Here is a 17,534-nt window from a genome sequence, read left to right on the forward strand (position 1 = left end):
GGGGGGGGGGAGTGGAAGCGCGTGGGCGAGCGGTAGCATGGAGCCTGCACCCTTGCCCCAGGGCCAGCACCAGTGGGGCCCAGGGTGCAGGCTGGCAGGGGTCTGGAGCTGGGCTGGGTTGCACCAGCAGGGAAACAGAGAAGCTGACCCAGCTCCATAGATCCTCTGCCGGCCAGGACTCACTGGGTTCTGCCAGCGTTGGCCCTGGGGTACTGGCGCAGGCCCTGCGCTCCTGTTTGGCTGTCACTGTGCTCCTACATGCCCACCCACTCCCACTCCCCCCATCCCAGCCCTGTGGTACAGGCAGGGACCAGTATGTGTAGCCCCGACCCCGTGTGCCGCATGCTTGCCCATCTGGGCTGAGCAATGATGGCATGGGACAAACTGTTGCTCAGTATGGGGGGAAAGTAGCCCCTCCCCCTCCATGTGGCTGGTGCTTCTTACAGTAGCTGCTCAAAGCCCGTGCATGGCTGTTCTGCATCTCCACTGTATCATCACCACCTCTAGGCTTCCCTGTTGGGCAGTAGTGGAAGTACAGAGCAGACACAGGGCAGTCTCACACAGGCTCCGAGCGGCTGTACCAGGAAGTGCCAGCAGCGGGAGGGGGAGGGGCCACTTTTCCCCTGCGCTGAGCAGCAGTTTGTCCTGCACTACCGCTGCTGAGCCTGGGCCCTTCGCTGGCTCTGGGCTCACCCATCGGGGCTTAGCAGTGGCAGCAGCAGCTGGGCAAAAACTGCTGCTTGGCGCTGGGAAAGGTGCCCCTCCCCTTCACCACTGCTGGGCAGTTTTTGCTGCAGCCAGCCAGAGCCCACACCACAGTAGGCTGCGGTGCATCTCCTTCATCACCGTCTGTGAGCTGCCCTGCAGCTGCTCCACATTGTCATTGCTGTTGTGCTGGGCGGTGAAGGAGCTGCACTGCAGCCTAGTACGGTGATGGCTCTGGTGGGCTTCAGCAAAAAGTGCCCGGCGGTGGCAAAGGGGAGGGGCTGCTTTTCCCCACACCAAGCAGCAGTTTCTGCTCAGCTGTTGCTGCCACTGCTGCTCAGCCCTGGAGCTGGCGTGGGGCACTCAGGGTCACGGCTGCACATGCTGTTACATGCTGCTACGCTGCATGTAGCCAAGCAGTGAAGAGCTGGTGCAGAGCACTCTCTTGGCAGTGGCACAGAGGTGCTGCAGGGCACGTGGCCTCTGGGCTGTTGTGGATTGGGGGCAGGTGCTGACCGGCTCAGGGGGCGCGTGCAGGGGGCTCCCATGCATACCCCACATACCTTCAAACCCTTCCTGCAAGCCCCACAGCCACACCCTCCCTACACATAATCAGACACCCCACAAATACCATACCCACACACACACACACATCCACAGTGCCCACAAACCCCACACCCATGCACCCATACCCCCAACACCCCTGTACATCCCACACACTATACAAGAGTAAGACTGCATTTTGAGCTATTATGCAATCACTTCTGCATATACAGTACAAATACACTCAGATCAGGACAAAAATATATTTTTTAATTAAATTAAAATATATTATTACGGGTGTTTGATTTTTAGTATACAATTTAATTTTTTTTTCCCCGTTCTAAGATGGCAAACCCTCTTCCCCAAAGGAGTACTTCCAGGGACAAAGGGAGGGACTTGTGGTGACAAAGGTCAGAGGTTAGGGGTGGGACTTTCAGTCCTTAGATGGTGACCAGGGGGCAGGGCACCTATCAAGGGGCAGGGCTACCCATGCAGCCCTCGACAGCTTGCCAAAACTTGGTAAGCAGCCTCCCATCTGAAATAATTGCCCGCCGCTGGTATATAGTCATGCGTTGCCAGGGTAGAATTATAAACCTGGGACGTTCCTGCACTTTTGCGGTATCTAGTGACCACATTCAGTAACCACAATAGCACCTGAGTTTAGGCTTGTCTTGGAGAGAGGGATGCTCTTCACAAGAAGGGCAGAAACCTGCCTTTGGCTTTGCTTACTAAGTTTAAAAAAAGGTTGTCTTTTTTTCCTTCCCCTTTGTCTAGCCCTTCCCCCTTACTGCTTGAATTGAAAAGAGTGGATAGCCCAGACCTAGCTTTGTAATTTTGGACAGGGAGAAGGTAGGGAGTGGTATGATTGAAAAGGAGAGGAGCTGTGTTGTGGGGCGAGTGATGAACTAGAAGGGTGTGTAGAGTGGTATGTATGTGGAGGTGGAGGGTTGAATATGAGATGTGCACTTGTACGATGCTGAAAAGGAAATGGCCCCAGTTTAGGTCCCTGCTGGCTTTAGGAGCTTGGATGGCTGCTTTTGGTTTGTGATTTGCTAAACGTTGTCTTCTCCCTGTCACTAACTGGCCTTCTCAAGGTATTGAGGGACCTTCCCTTTTTTCTCTCACACTCTTTCCTGAAGGAGCAGATTAAAAGAATCCCTCAGCAGAGGTTCGACAGATTTTTATTGCTTCAAGCAGACTGGGCCCCTCAGCATTCATCGATTGCCCTTACAGCATTTCATAACATCGGCAAATTTAGGACTACAGAGAATCTGGGAACTACAGAGCTGTCAGAACACAGGATTTTGCACCGAATGAGTAAAAGCTACACTAGCTTTCCAATATTGCACTAGTACTGTGACAAAAAGCCTAGGTTCAGCTGCACTAGTGTAAGCTGTTTTCAGTGCGTTGTTGACTGTTTACTCTGAGCAGGTTGACTGGCTACCAGAATAGCAGATTCATCCATGCCAAGGCACCTAATGTTGCTAAATACTGGTGCCGCTGAAGTGGCATTGGCAAGAGTGAATACTATTGTAACTGCTCCCCAGTGTTGACCAGATTACTGTGTAAAGTGTAGAGACTTAAGGGGCTGTGACTGAGCTGCTGATTAATCCATTACAAAGTTTGTAGGTAGGGCTCAGGTTGTTCTGGTCCTCACTAAATAACTTGGAAGGCTCAAACACATAGGAATAATACCTTACCTGTATTAGTAAATTAATTGGTCAAGCCAGTTAATTAGTGTTTGGAAAACATTTTGGCAATTAAAAGGTGCTATACAATTGCAAGTAGCAGTATTGCCAGGGTGAACAACATTTTCTTATGCGACCACACAGGGAAGAGGTTTATAGAAAACAACATAAATACAGGGTAGCGTTCCAAGGCAAACCAGTCACCATATGAGCTGTTCTTTGATTTATAGTTGCAATAGTCTGAAGTGCACAAGCTTTGATAGAGTATTACTGTGCCATACAGTTCTAATAGCTATAGTATGAGGTGCTCTCTGATAGAAACAGGATGAGATACAAAAATGTTGTCTTTCCTTTGGAATACAATTAATCAGGTGTCTGAACCATATCTAAATGATCTAGGAATAAAAGGAGAAACAGCAGAGTAAACCTTCTTCCCTTACTAGGACCGCAGAGTTTTTAATATCTTTATAAAATGTTGCGGGGGAGAAAATGCAGAGAGTGAACAGGGGGCTGCCACAGTTTGCAGAGGCTCAAAAGTGGTTAGGGAAGTCAAGGCAACTGAAGACGACAAGGGTAGCAACAGCATGGTAGCAGATAAAATACAGTATTGACAAATACAAGGCAGTAAACATTAAAAGGAAGAAACCTGAACTGCTCATATATAGGAACCTACTTAAATGGCCATGAGACTAAACAATCTTTATGCATTGGCTGTGGCATAAAAAGCAAATTTTGCAGCTATTTCCTAGGTGTGCTCCACCAGCCCCGCCCCTTGGTGCTGATTGGCAGAGGCCCCAGCAGCGGAGGAAGGACGAAGGGGCAGCCGCCATCTTGTGGCCTGGCTGCCATTTGGGCGGTCTTGCCCCTCAGTGCTGATTGATGGGGAAACAACACCACAGTGGACATGGTGGTCAGTTTAGCCCTTTACAAACAAGAAAGGCTGTGATGGGGCAGTTGGTGGAGTGACACCTGTGTATGAAATTGAGTTGAGAGGCCCTGGTGGGGAAGGAAGGGATGAGGGGGCAGCTGCCATCTTGTCTGCTGGCTGCCCTTCATGTGGCCCTGCCCCTCGGTGCTGATTGGTGGAGAGGCCCTGGGAGGGTGAGGAGGGGTGAGTGGGGCAGCCATCTCCTTGTCTGTTGCCCTTTATGCACTCCCACCAGCTGGCATCTTCCCTCCCAGGTAGGCTGCAAGGCCTGACCATCACAGAAAGGACTGCTGACTCCCACTGAGGAGCCAGCATTTTATTTTTATTAACTTTTTAAAGTGAATTTTGTGGACAATTCCAGATTTTGCGGTTTCCATGAAATGCGTGAAATCAGGAATTAAGTAGGCCCTTATTCATACATGGTGTGGATTTTAAATTTACGGTAGCCACTCAAGAGTAAGACCATTGTGTCTCTGTGAAGCACTCAAACAAGATGCACCACAGTTATCCAAAAGCAAGCAACATATTAGTACTGGAAGGAGAAAGGGTATAAGATGCCTCCTCGTCACCTCCTCCCTAAAAGGTTTTTAATGGGAATATAAGGAGCTTAATAAATGATTTGGGACGTAGAAAGACATCAACACAATGGAAGACTGACAAGAGTGGAATCGTTAGTTTAGAGAGCACAAACAAGAGAGGACATACAAAGTTAGATACGTAACCGATGTCATGGGGACAGTGAATTCAAGGCTTCTGCTTAATCTTTTTTTTCCAGTGAAGTAACAAGGGAACATAACATGAAAGTCAAAAAAATTAAATCTGACAAAAGCAAACATAATTTAAAACAACGCGCTGTTTGTCCTTGGAAACCATTGTCACAATGAGCTGCTGAAACCGAAAGCTTGGTAAGATTTTTTAAAATGACATCCATAATGACTTTTTGCTGTTATGTTTGAGAAATACTGCATAAAAGATATAAATGCCCATTCTTTAGGGGTTAGGATGACTTCCAGCTAGCAAAGGAGGAAGAAACTTTTGCTATGGGCAGGCCTTTTTATTTCCAGGTTTCCATCACGGTCCTCTGTAGTGTTTGGTATTGGCCACTAACAGAGAGAGGCTATGGGGCTGGATAGACAGGTAGCCCATTCCAGTATGTTAGTGCCTGTGCTCCAAAGCATGCAAAGATTTTGGTCTTACGTATTATAGAGGGGTTATCTGGAGCCATATCTGATGTATAATACTACTTGCAGTTCTCCAGTTCTCTCTGCCTGCTGTTCAGGTACTGATCAATAGTTGGCTTTTTTTTTTTTTTTTGCAGGATAGGAGAAGTAGGGTCCCGTGGCACTACCAGTCCAAACAAGGTATAAGGTAATAGTGCAGGGCTGTGGATGAGATACATGGGAACCCCTATTCTGGGATGCCTAGGGCACTAGCTATCTTGAAGCCCTGAATAGACAGGAATTCACAGTGCTAATCCAAAACCATTATGGACACTAATTGCCACTCCTGTTAAGAGCCAGTCAGCAAGGAGACTGAACAAATGTTTAACCTAGTACCAGCATTTAATCAGTTCAACATTCAAACAGTTCATGAGTCAAGACCCCCAAAATCATAAGATCAGTTTAAAAATGATGAGGTAAAAAAATATTCTTTTTTATGTGCCATGTGGTTTTCTGACTTGTGGGGTTCATGTTTTCAAGCTCTTCTCCCCAACCATAAGGGCTAGAAACCGCGCGTGTGTGGGTGTGTGTGTTTTAAAATGAGATTCTTACTTAACCGTATAATGATACTAACTGGAAGTTTAGGAAAAACACCTAACATCATGAGATAGATGATAAAAATCTGAAGAGCTGGCAACATAGTTTTCAGGTAGCACCCCCCAGGTAAAATCTGAGGTATGCTGGAAGAGCAAAGTAAAAAAGCCTGAATTGCCACTGCTTGTTTCATGGGGAAACAATGCCACAGTGGACATGGTGGTCAGTTTAGCTCTTTACGAACAAGAAAGGCTGTGATGGGGCAGTTGGTGGAGTGACACCTGTGTATGAAATTGAGTTGGTTTTTCATGGGTTTGGGGGCTTCTGGATAATGCCTCCCACTCCCATCCAGCTAATGGATAGGATTTCAAGTTCAGGCGGTGCAAGATTGAACTCTCATTACTGACCAGAGAGGCTTCATTCATAACATTGCAGGCAGACAGGGAGAGGCAGATGGCTTTGAATACAGGATTTACATAGTAATGAGACTCAGGTCACCATAGCTGTCTTCTTTTTCTCTCTACATTTTTGTCTGGGTGCAGGCCAGTGTGTGGGGAAGGAAGGGAGGGGAGTATAGATGATAGATCTAGAAAATTAACCCTTTGCCATTGCTCCTGAGGGATCTCATGATATTGGGATAAGAAAGTTTGAAGTGACGTGCAGACTAATGTAAAGCAATAGTGGATCTACAAGCTGGTAGCAATCACAGAATAAATTAGGAGTGCTGAAGAGGGCTGATTTTTAACTCAGGCTTTTAGCATATTCTGTGTAGGGGTATCAGAGACATTTCAGGCTTAAAATTCCCGAATTTTCCTCAATGCTTAGATTCTGGGGTGCTGAGTTTGGGGATGAACAATTTTGTTTTCATCACTGCAAGTCAGTTCAGTGTTGAAGGGGATTTTGTGTTGGGAATTGTGTGTGGGTTATCATTACTGTGTGTTTGCTAGTTTATTAAATGAAGAATGCTCCACCCATTTTGCTCAGTTGCTTGCTGAAGATGCATCTCTACGTGAAGAAGCAATACCTTGAGTTTTCAACTGCAGCTGAGAATTTTGAGTCTCCTGGGGGTATGTCAGTGAAAAATGGCATAGTCCCAGAGACAACCCAGTGGTTGGGGGAGGAGGCTGAAAGTCATGGGTTTTATTTCTGAGTCTAACATGGGCAGAGAGGCACTTGCTGTGTTGAGTATTGCCAACCTCAAACATTCTGAAACCATGAGTCAGACCCCCAGAAACTGGGACTGGTTTTAAAATCATGAAGCTTTAAAAACAATACTTTTCGGATTCTCTTTATTTGCCTTTTGCTTTTCAAGGCCTTATGGCTTATCTATATGGCACATCTACACAAGTTGTTTTACTGCACCTACTAATCGAATGTGTAGTAAAGTGCCACCATCTACACATGCATAGCAATTACTGTGCAGTAGGTTAGTCTGATGCGTCATTTTCTAGTGCCTGTAGATACAGGTACTAGAAATCGATTTATTAACCTAATGCGCCAAAGTGCATGTGTAGAGCACTTTTACATGTGCACTGGGGGTAGGAGGGGATGCTTTAAATTAAAGCACCACAGCCACTCGAATTGAAGTGCCACTGCCTCTTGTGTATTAGCATCCCTGTGCTTTAAAATGATGGCAGGGCCACTTGAACTGAAGCTTGTTTGAGCTTTAGTTCAAGCACCCCTGCTGCCATTGTGAAGTGCAGGGACACTAATACAGAAGACCCCAAGGATGGCTGGAGCACAGTAATTACCACATTCCAGCAGACTTGATTAATCGAGTCTGCTCCAATGCACTGTAATTACAGTGCATTGGAGCAGCCCTGCAGCACATCTACAGGCACCTATAGATGCTGACCAGGAGCAAATTGCTCTAAGCCAGCCTAGGGAGCAGAGGGTCACAGGGGGCAAGGAGAGCTGTCCCAGCTCCACAGGATGTTGTCTTCTAGCCATGTGGAGATCAGAACAGGTTGCCCCACCCTCCAGAGCTGGGGGCTGACAGCCCAGGGCTGGCATTCAGAGGAGCCTGGAGCTCCCCCTGCCTGCTGCAGGGGGACAGAGCAGGGCAGGAGCACCCCTGGACTGGGCTGCTCCTTTGGGGCTCAGTTTGCTCTTGACCAGGGTGCACATGTAGACATCACTGGGAAGCATTTTAATAAGCCTGAATTTTCTGCACAAAAAAATGTAGGCACATGAATTGCATGTGTAGATGCACCCCATGAGTTTTTTACTGGGGCTATGTGGCCTGGAAATGTCCTCTTTAAAAAAAACTAACGAATGCTGAAATTCTGACACAATCTCCATATTCCTGGAGCTAGAACCTTAGGAAAGCATCAAATGTTAATGAGGCCATGGAAGAATTGCAAGAAATATAAGAAGATCAGGCAGGGTGTCTGTGCCTCAGTTTCCAACTGCAAAAGGATGCAATTATTAACAAACAATACATATTGTCTTTGTTGGGGTGCTATAAGAATGGATCTCTCAGTTCTTGAAAAGTGCTCTGAAGTTCTTAGATGAATGTTGCCATTAAAATACAAAGCAGCTGAGGAGTCCATGGGTCTTTGGAAGCTCAGTCTAAGAGGTGTGGGCTTTTGTTTTAGTTCTCTAATGCTAGAATTTTCTGTATTAAAAAAGAAAAGCTTTGGACCAGTTGCATCTGCTGGAGGTGACCTGAATAGATTAAAACTTTGCAGATAAAGGCAAGATATAGCTTCTCTTTGTGAGCACTTAAGTTAATTGTGAAATACTGTATTAAATCCTCTCAGAAATAAAAGATTTTAACCCCTTCCCCCTTTTCCATTTTCACAGGCCCTCTAATGCTGGAGTATGCTACATGGGTGTGTGTTCAGCCTCACCTGGCATTGGTTGAAGCAAACAGTAGAGATATATTGGAATAGATAGAAGCCGGGGGGCGGTGCCAAGCTGTTTCTCTGTTTTACATTGTGCTCATCCATGAACGACTGGTGCCTTCCAAGACAGGGGCAGGGCGGGGGGCACCATGGTGGTGAGTGGCGAGTGGGGACTGCCTGCAGGCGGTGGATGGGAGAGGCAGGAGTGGCGAGCAGCGACCACTCACAGACGCCACCAGCCACGTCGGTAGTGGCTTGTGAGCAGCGACCGCTTATAGAAGCTGGTAGCAGCTTCAGTGGTGGCCAAACTTGGGGTGGGGGGGCACATGCCCCTCCGTGCCCCTCTTATGTGTTGCCTATGTGCTCATCTATATAAAAAAGTAAAAAATATGTTTATACCTTACAGGACTACCATATTTACTCAAATACAAGATGACCCTAAATGTAAGAAGACCCATAATAATTAGATTCTGCACACAGAAAATTTGTAAAGTTATTATAGTTTTCCAGGTGTGGAAGATTAATTATTGGAAGATCATATTAAATTCATCCCTCCTCCCATTACTGCAGGAGCTGTGGGGAGAGGTGATGAGAGGGGCAACAATGGGGTAAGGTGGTGGGGGACAAATAATGGTGGAGGCGGTAGGGAGAAGGCAGATGGGAGGAAGAAATGGGTCAGGCAATGATAGTGGCAGGCAGCTTGTCCCCCTCCCCGACTTACTCCTCATTGTGCCTGCCCTCCCTCTTGCAGCCTTGGGCTGCCCTGATTCCCTTTCCCCTGTTCCCCACTCCTCCCCTCTCCATACCACTTCTGCCACTTGCAGCCTCAGGTCCCTGTCCCCCTTCCTCCCATCTCCATCCCACCCAAAGTTTCTCCCCCCTGCTTGCCCTCAACCCCTTGTCCCCTCTTACCTTTCCTCTGCACCAAGAGGCTCCATCCCTGCTGCAGCCCAGGGCACAGAGCATGGCTCCAGCCTGGCCCCATAGCAGTGGTGTGGAGCAGGCACTGTTGTTCCAGCCTGGTCCCATAGCAGGAGCAGTGGGGAGCCAGCACTGCTGCTACAGGGCCAGGCAGGAATAACAGTGCCGGCTCCATGCCACTGCTGCAGCAGGGATGGAGCCTGTTGGCACCGCGCAAAGGTAAAGAGGAGTGCAGCAGAGGGGGACAGAGAGGGAGAAGCAGTGTTGGGGGAGAGACTGGGGGTTGCAGGGGAGGAGTGGCAGAGCATTCAGAGGCAGTGTGGGGTGGCAGGCAGCAACTGTGGCTCTGGCTCAAACTCCAGCCCCAACCCCAGGCTGCCCCCCTCATCACCTCTTCTCCCACTACCCTGTACTCCAGATACCCCCACAAAGGATCCATGTACTAATTAGCTCCCACTCATGACTGGAAGCAGGCGTTCTTGTCACAAGTCCTGGGATGCTTCAAAAATGTATATGTAGATGAGGCACAGGGCGACCTGTTCTGGCTTCACCTTATAGAGGGCAGGGCCACACTATTCATATGTGTCAGAGAGGGGGCCACAGGGATTTTGGCTGAACTATATGCAATTTTGTGACTTACCATGATTTGGAAAAGAGTTGGTGGTGAGGGGGACTGCTCTTAATGGGCACTACCATATGTCTTATTCAGATGAGCTACACTAACCTGTTCTTATAGTAGGTTCCCATCAGCATGTTTGCCCAATGTATGGACCATGTGTTTTATAGTAGTGCTTAGTGTTGGCTGCATTTAATCAACTTCATAGTTGGTTTCCATTGCTGAGCACTTGCTGCTTTTATCAGCAGTTGAATGATAGCCAATGTATTTAGTGAGATGTTGTATGCGATTATAAGATGAGGGGCTTTTTCCCCATGCCAGTTGCAAGTGGGGGGGGAACCTTGTCTGGTATACAAGTAAATGTGGTATGAATGTTTATAAAGCAGTTCAAGTTCTGTGAATGAAGGCAACTAGGACACTGGAGATGAGGCATCAGGAAACTTGGTTCTATTTTTAGCTGTTTGAGACCATCAAATTATTTCTCCTCATTTGGGGCTCAGTTTCTCCCTTCTGCAAAGTGGAAATAATGAAAGTTCTGTCCTTTGTAAAGAGTTCTAAAATCCATAGACGAAATGTTGATGAACAGTGAAATGTTAAGACTCAATAGTATTACCATAATTCGACTAAGTTTTGTTCCAGGAGTACCCTGTAAAGGCAGTGCCTTTATATATGCCAAGTGGGTTCGTTAATAGATACTTTGCTAGTACCAGATGGAGTGCTAGAATATGTTGCATAGTTCTTGGGTTTTGTTAGACCAGCTAACTTGTTGTTCACAGTATATCACCACTTTTGGGCAACTGAGTACTGCATATGGTTTGTTGGGTATAACTGTTTTACATGGATCTCAACAAATGGCAAGTGTGTGTTTAACAATGGTGACATTTTTTTTCTATCTTTTACTTTTGCAGAGCCCCTGAAATCATCCTTGGTTTACCATTCTGTGAAGCAATTGATATGTGGTCACTGGGATGTGTCATTGCAGAGTTGTTCTTGGGCTGGCCTTTATACCCAGGAGCTTCAGAGTATGATCAGGTTGGTATGGATGCTGAAGGTGAAGTAGCTAATGATCAAAGTACAGTGGATTTTTTTTCCTTCTTGTATAAGAAATAATGAACAGACTGTTACCTTGGTATTCTTTTGCTGGCAGAAGGTATTTGTATTTGTTTTTTATTATTCTAAAACAACCTTTTCCTTATCCACCTGTAATATTCTAGGTAACCAATAAGATTCTTAGTACTGTGCCTTTAAGGACTGACTGTCTAAGTGAACTGCCAATCAAAAGTATAAATTCCTGTTGATTAGAAAGCTCTGTAGATGATCTCTAATCACTGAACAAAGCAACATCCTTACTCCACTGTAACAGCAAGTATTAAATAAGGGTTTATTTGATATATTATAAGAAATTGTGTGAACTCTACTGCTTTCCATAATCCCCCTTATGAAGACATATATTAAAAGGAATGACAAGGAAGAGAATTCGCATAGCAATGTAGATCTTCATATCTTCATTCGCATAGCCTTTTATGTTCCTCTTATATCTATAACAAATGATGCAGCAGCTTTGACAGGTCAGACTGCATAACAGTTTCAGTTCTAATCACCTCTTTCAGTTGTTCATGACTTTCTGCAACTGTAGGCTTGAGTTCTGAAAGAGGTCTTTTTGCAGGAAGTGCAAAAAAAAAGGACAGTAGGGCAAAATATATATGTATTTTTTTCCCATTATGAAAATGTTCCTGACACTTCCTTTTTTTTAATAGTTTTTTTAGCCAATGCTTTAAAGGTAAAATTTGGCATGGAAATAGCCTTCAGCAAAATGTAGTGCCATTAGCTGTTCCAGAGGAAATCAGTTTTGAGCTGACAAACGAACGAGCCTTTGAAAAATCACATACCGAGCCTGAAGCGTAGCTTCCCCCATTCCAGACCTCATAAAGTGCACAGCTGAGAAAGAAATCATTGTACATACAAGCACAGCTAACTTCACTTCACAGTGAGAAACTCTGCTCTAGTCAAGTTTATGGAGAGCTTCTGTGGAGCTGAGAGATCAGCAGGAGCCGAATTTGAGCCTCTGCCTCCAACTCTATAGGCTTGTTATATTGGGAGTGGGTTGAAGAACAGCTCTTGACGTTTCTAAGGAGTGCAGGAGGGACCCTCTCCCTGATGCACTTAAAAAACTCGAAAGACAGGATAGGTGCTTTGAACAAGGCAGGACTGGCAGTGATTTGATGTCCTGGCAGCTTCAGCTTATACTTATTTTTGTCCCCTCCATCTTTGCATTTCAGAAATACTTGTTACTTTTCTTAAGAATTTCCTATGACAGAAGAATATTGAGTTTTTAAAGTGAAGCATTCAGAAGTCAGGAAAGGCCAAAGTTAAAATTTCATGTGCCAGCCTATCTGTGCATTAATATCAGTCTTTAATTACGTAATCGCATACCTTTTTTTTTTTCAGTAAATAACTGCAAGCTCTTAAAAAAGAGACGTAGCCTCTTGTAGGCCTGGGTATACCATTGAGACAGTCTGTGAAAGTTAGTGGCAGGACAAGTGCAGTAAACCATATGGAAACTGCAAATTAAATATATGTCAAAGTGATGGTATAAATTTGCCTGAATATACAGGCCACCTATGTTCACAGATACTGGCTTCATAGTTATCTGCCCTATCCTCTGAATTGCTCATGAGAAAGTCTGCATTGCCCATTGGAAGAAGAGTGCAAGTATCAAATTATTGATATGGTAAACCTCAGAGAAGAGAATTTTTCATAAAAATCAATGAAAGCTTTCTATTTAAATCCGTGAATATTCTTTAACCTCTAATGTCTACATGCACTTCATTCCTTCTTATCCATAGGCTTAAAAGAGAAAGGAAGAATATTGTATAGATTTTAAGGGGAAATGCCCATAGACATTAATGATAAAGGGAGGAAGTCTGTTAAGGTGTATGAGAATTCTCTTGCTTATTGTTCCTGTTAGTGTGTCCTCACTAAAGATTAGTGGTATACGTTTTTCTCTTTCTTGCTTTGTTCCATTGTTTTATATACCTCCTGTCCTCCCAAGAGGAAAACCACCAGAAATTGTCACAGGTTGAACAGTGACCCCTCATCCTTCTCTTACAGATTCGCTATATTTCACAGACACAGGGGTTACCAGCAGAGTATTTGCTAAGCGCAGGGACAAAGACTACAAGATTTTTCAACAGGGATACAGATTCACCGTATCCTTTGTGGAGGCTGAAGGTAGGAAGATGTTTCCTTCATCTTGCAACAGTAGGTTGGAAATAAAGTGACATCCTGTTGAATTCAGGGCCCAGATCTCATCTCTCTGCAATGCATAGACACACCTCCCATAACTGAGCTATTGGTGGGGAGTGGGGTACAGGCTGAGATAAGACTACCGTAACAGAATTATGCAAACTTTGGCTGGCTTGAATGTTTTATAGTTAGTTCTTGGTATTGCCAAGATACTGCAGACCTTGGTGCTGCTTTGGTACTGCAGACTCAATTAATCGAATCTGGTGAAGCATGCTAATTAGCACACTCCAGTGGCCTCAGCATCTCATGTATTTAGCTTCCCCATGCTTCAGAATGCTGGCAGGGGTGTTTTTCATTGAAGCCTGTTGGACAAACTTTAGTTAAAGTGCCCCTACCGCCATTTTGAAGTACAGGACACTGAATACACCAGACACTATAGGCGCTTTAATTAGAGCTGTTCTCAGAGCTGCAATAATTAAAGTGTCCCCCTCCGCCCATCCTTGGAGCACGTGTAAAGACGCCCTTTAAGTCCTACTCCACTGGGAGCAGTTCAGGCTTGAATTGTGTATGGGGGACTTTTAAAATTTGGTTTAGAGAGAGAAATATCCTGTTATTCTGGGATTGTCATTTGTATCTTTGCTCTTTGTAGCTGAGATTTATGGCTGATGAAGTGAAGCTTAATTTACGTAAAATCTGCCTCTGGATGGGTTTTATTTCTGTTTAGTTAAACATGCTTTCATCTGAACCAGTTAAATACCAGATTTGCTCAAATCCAAGATGGGGATCCGCCCCCCATTGAACATGAGGAATAAAGCCCCTCATCTTGGATTTGAGTATGTGGTGGTGGTGGTGGGGAAGGCAGCTGCTGCAACTCCAGGGTCGGGGCCAGAGCCATAGCTGCTGCCTGTCCCCCAGTTGCTCTGCCCCTATTGTACTTCCCTGTGCTCCCCTGCCTCCCTGCAGCCTTAAGCCCTTACCACCTCTTCCCTCTTAGGAAGAAGATCAGGTAGATAAAGACTACCTTGCTCCACCTCCTCCCCTTCTCCACCCCATTCCCCTGTCTGCAGCTCCCACAGTCAATACCAGTCTGACGTGGGGAAAAAAATTATTTCATGCCCCCAAATTTGGCAATAGGTTGAATTCTGTGCATCTGAGATGTTAGTACCTTAATAGAACTGGTACACCTAGGCTAAACTCCCACCTCTAGCATTGGCCAATGCCCAGTGCTTTAGAGGAAATCTTGTAATGTTCTCATGAAAGGAAAAAAAACAACCTTGTTAGCCCCATACAGGTAACTAACAGAAACCTCCAAGCCTGGGACCTCAGATACCTCCATCCAGATACTGAGTTTCCTTTCAATCCCTATATGGAGATACCAAGTTCTCAGAATCACATATGACACTCAGATTGCTATACCTAGAACATGCCTTTCCTGTTATACTATCTCTTCTGTAAACCTGTTGCGCTTCATCATGAAGCAATTTCCATTCTTTGCTCTCATTTTTTTTTCAGAAGACCAATCCATAACTTCAATGCTGTAATGGTTAAAACCCTTTTTCTGATATGCATTTTCATTTTTTTAGTCATTGTTTCGACCATTTTGTATGCATTTGATCTTGTGCCGTTAATCTTTTTTAACTTAGTGTTTCACTCTCAGTGATTTTCATCCTGTGAATAGATTTATAAAGAGTAATCATCCTCTCTTAAACCTCATTTTGCCAAGCTAATCTAGCCAAACTCTTTTAGTCTTCTTTCATGAGATAGACTCTGCAATCCACTAACCCTCCTAACAACCCTTCTCTATACCTGTTCAAGTTTAAATTAATTTTTTGAAGAGAGACAATCAAAATCCTACACATTATTCTAAATGTTATCTTACCAGTGCCTAATATGTCCCTGTCTTTACTAGATGTACCTTTCAGGCCACACCAACATCAGGTATTAGCTTTTTTCATGGCTTCATCACATTGATAATATATGGTCATCCTATAATCGGTCAATATAACTATGTCCTTCTCTCCTGCCTCCAGTAAATGAATTCCCATCTAGTAGTGCAAGTTCTCAGTGTTGTCCCTTATACTATTAAATTTCAGACCATTTCTACTGCTCCACTCAACAAGGTTATCTATTTCATAGATTTCATAGACATTAGGGCTGGAAGAGACCTCATGACATCATCGGGTCCAGCCCCCTGCCCAAGGGGCAGGAAGTCAGCTGGGGTCAGATTACCCCAGGAAGATAAGCATCCAACCATTTCTTAAAGGTATCTATAGTTTCATAGTTGGTAGGGTTGGAAGAGACCTGAGCAGATCATCAAGTCTGACCCCCTGCCATGGGCAGGAAAGGATGCTGGGGTCAAATGACCCCAGCAAGGTGTCTATCTAGCTTCCTTTTAAAGACCCCCAGAGTAGGAGCGAGCACCACTTCTCTTGGAAGTTGGTTCCAGATCCTAGCCGCCCTGACTGTGAAGTAGCGCCTCCTGATATCAAGCCTGAATCTACTCTCAGTCAACCTATGGCCGTTGTTCCTTGTTACCCCTGATAGTGCTCAGGGGAACAGGGACTCTCCCATTGCCTGCTGGTGCCCCTTGGCAAGTTTATAGGTGGCTACCAAATCCCCTCTCAGCCTTCTTTTGTGGAGGCTGAAGAGGTTCAGGTCCCTTAGCCTCTCCTCATAGGGCCTGCCCTGCTGACCCCTGATCATGCGAGTGGACCTCCTCTGGACCCTCTCCATGAAGTCTATATCCCTCCTGAAGTGTGGTGCCCAGAACTGGATGCAGTACTCCAACTGCGACCTGACCAATGTTGCATAGAGGGGGAGGATCACCTCCTTGGACCAGCTCGTGATGCATCTATGGATGCATGACAAGGTATGGTTAGCCTTCCTGACCGCGCCCCCACATTGGCGGTCCATGTTCATCTTGGAATCAGTAGTGACACCAAGATCCTTTTCTGCCTGTGCACTGACGAGAAGGGAGTTCCCCAGCCTGTAGGTATGCTGCTGGTTCTTCCTCCCCAGGTGCAACACCTTGCACTTGTCCGTATTGAAACCCATCCTATTCTCATCTGCCCACCTCTGTAACCTGTCTAGGTCTGATTGTAGCCTGTTCCTTCCTTCTGGCGTGCCCACATCCCCCCAGTTGACACCAGTCGCCTAATTTTTTAATGAGGATGGGTTGACAGACAGTGTCAAACGCCTTCCTAAAGTCCAAAAAGACTACGTCCTCCGTGTAGTGCTTGCACCACTTTTGGGGGGAGTCTATTCTAGACTCTGGAGACTCGGACAGTAAAGAAGTTTTTCCTTATGTCCAGTCTGAAATGGGATTCCAGCAGTTTGTGACCATTAGACCTTGCCTTTCCTTGGGGTGCCCTGGTGAACAGATGTTCTCCCAGTTGCTGATGCATGGGAGTGGAGCCCGATGCAAAGTGTGGAACCCAGAATTGGATGCAGTACTCCAGCTCCAGCTCCTATTTATTATTGTATAATCATCTAGTCCTTCTCTACATCAGCAATGACTTCCATTGTACTGCTGTCTACACATTTCATAAAGACATCTAGTTCTTGCACCAAACTCTCTAATGAAAATATTAAACAGGATGAGTTCCAAGACCAATCTCTGCATAATTGCTGTGCAGTTAGATAACTCACATTTCAAAGTAACCCATCTTAAGCTCCTTTTAGCAAACTCCTTAGCCAATCAGTGCCTGGTTTTCTCAACACAGAATCCTTTAACTTAACAAAGAATGGGGTCTTTGGGCTCTGAGGAGACTCCTGTGTAATTTCCTGGCTGACAGGATGTTGCATAGGTCTTACATATGGGAAAGGGTTCAGTAAGGAAAAGCAAAAATGGGGAAGGGTTCAGTAAGGCACCATAGGGATATAAGGCCTGTAGTGGAGGAGAGAAAGCATTCTGGGACACTTGGATATGAGATGAGCTATATAAGTATACCAGACACTGGCCCCCTTTACATGTACAGGTAAAGGTGTGATAGGATCTAATGTGCGATCCACACAATTGCATCTCTTGCCATGCCACATGTGCATGGTGGGATGCACAATAGTGGGATCATATATTCGTTTCCACTGCACCTTATTGCTGATGCAGGGGGGACCTGATCTTGGGCTCCCCCTGCACCACCAAGAAGCAAGCTGTGACAGGTGGAAGCCCCCTCAGCTGAAAGGCTCCCAGCCCCAGGGGTGTCCTATGCACACCCAGCCATGGGGGACTGCAGCAGCCACAATCTCCCACGCTTGGTGTGGGGTGGGGTGTGAAACCCCGAGGTCTGT

The 17,534-nt window shown here is 45.7% G+C and overlaps 1 protein-coding gene across 3 annotated transcripts in view; it reads left to right on the forward strand.

The window, feature by feature from the left end:
- Positions 1-17,534, forward strand: part of HIPK2 (homeodomain interacting protein kinase 2) — a 213,064-nt gene that overhangs the window by 147,505 nt on the left and 48,025 nt on the right. For all 3 annotated transcript variants that reach the window (XM_019515382.1, XM_019515384.1, XM_019515385.1), the window contains exons 3-4: positions 10,910-11,033; positions 13,113-13,232. In XM_019515382.1, coding sequence (XP_019370927.1) covers positions 10,910-11,033; positions 13,113-13,232 — 244 coding nt within the window. The remainder of the gene's footprint in view (positions 1-10,909; positions 11,034-13,112; positions 13,233-17,534) is intronic.

This window comes from Gavialis gangeticus, unplaced genomic scaffold, assembly GCF_001723915.1.
Source record: "Gavialis gangeticus isolate Ggan-Ray unplaced genomic scaffold, GavGan_comp1, whole genome shotgun sequence".
Lineage (NCBI taxonomy): Eukaryota > Metazoa > Chordata > Crocodylia > Gavialidae > Gavialis > Gavialis gangeticus.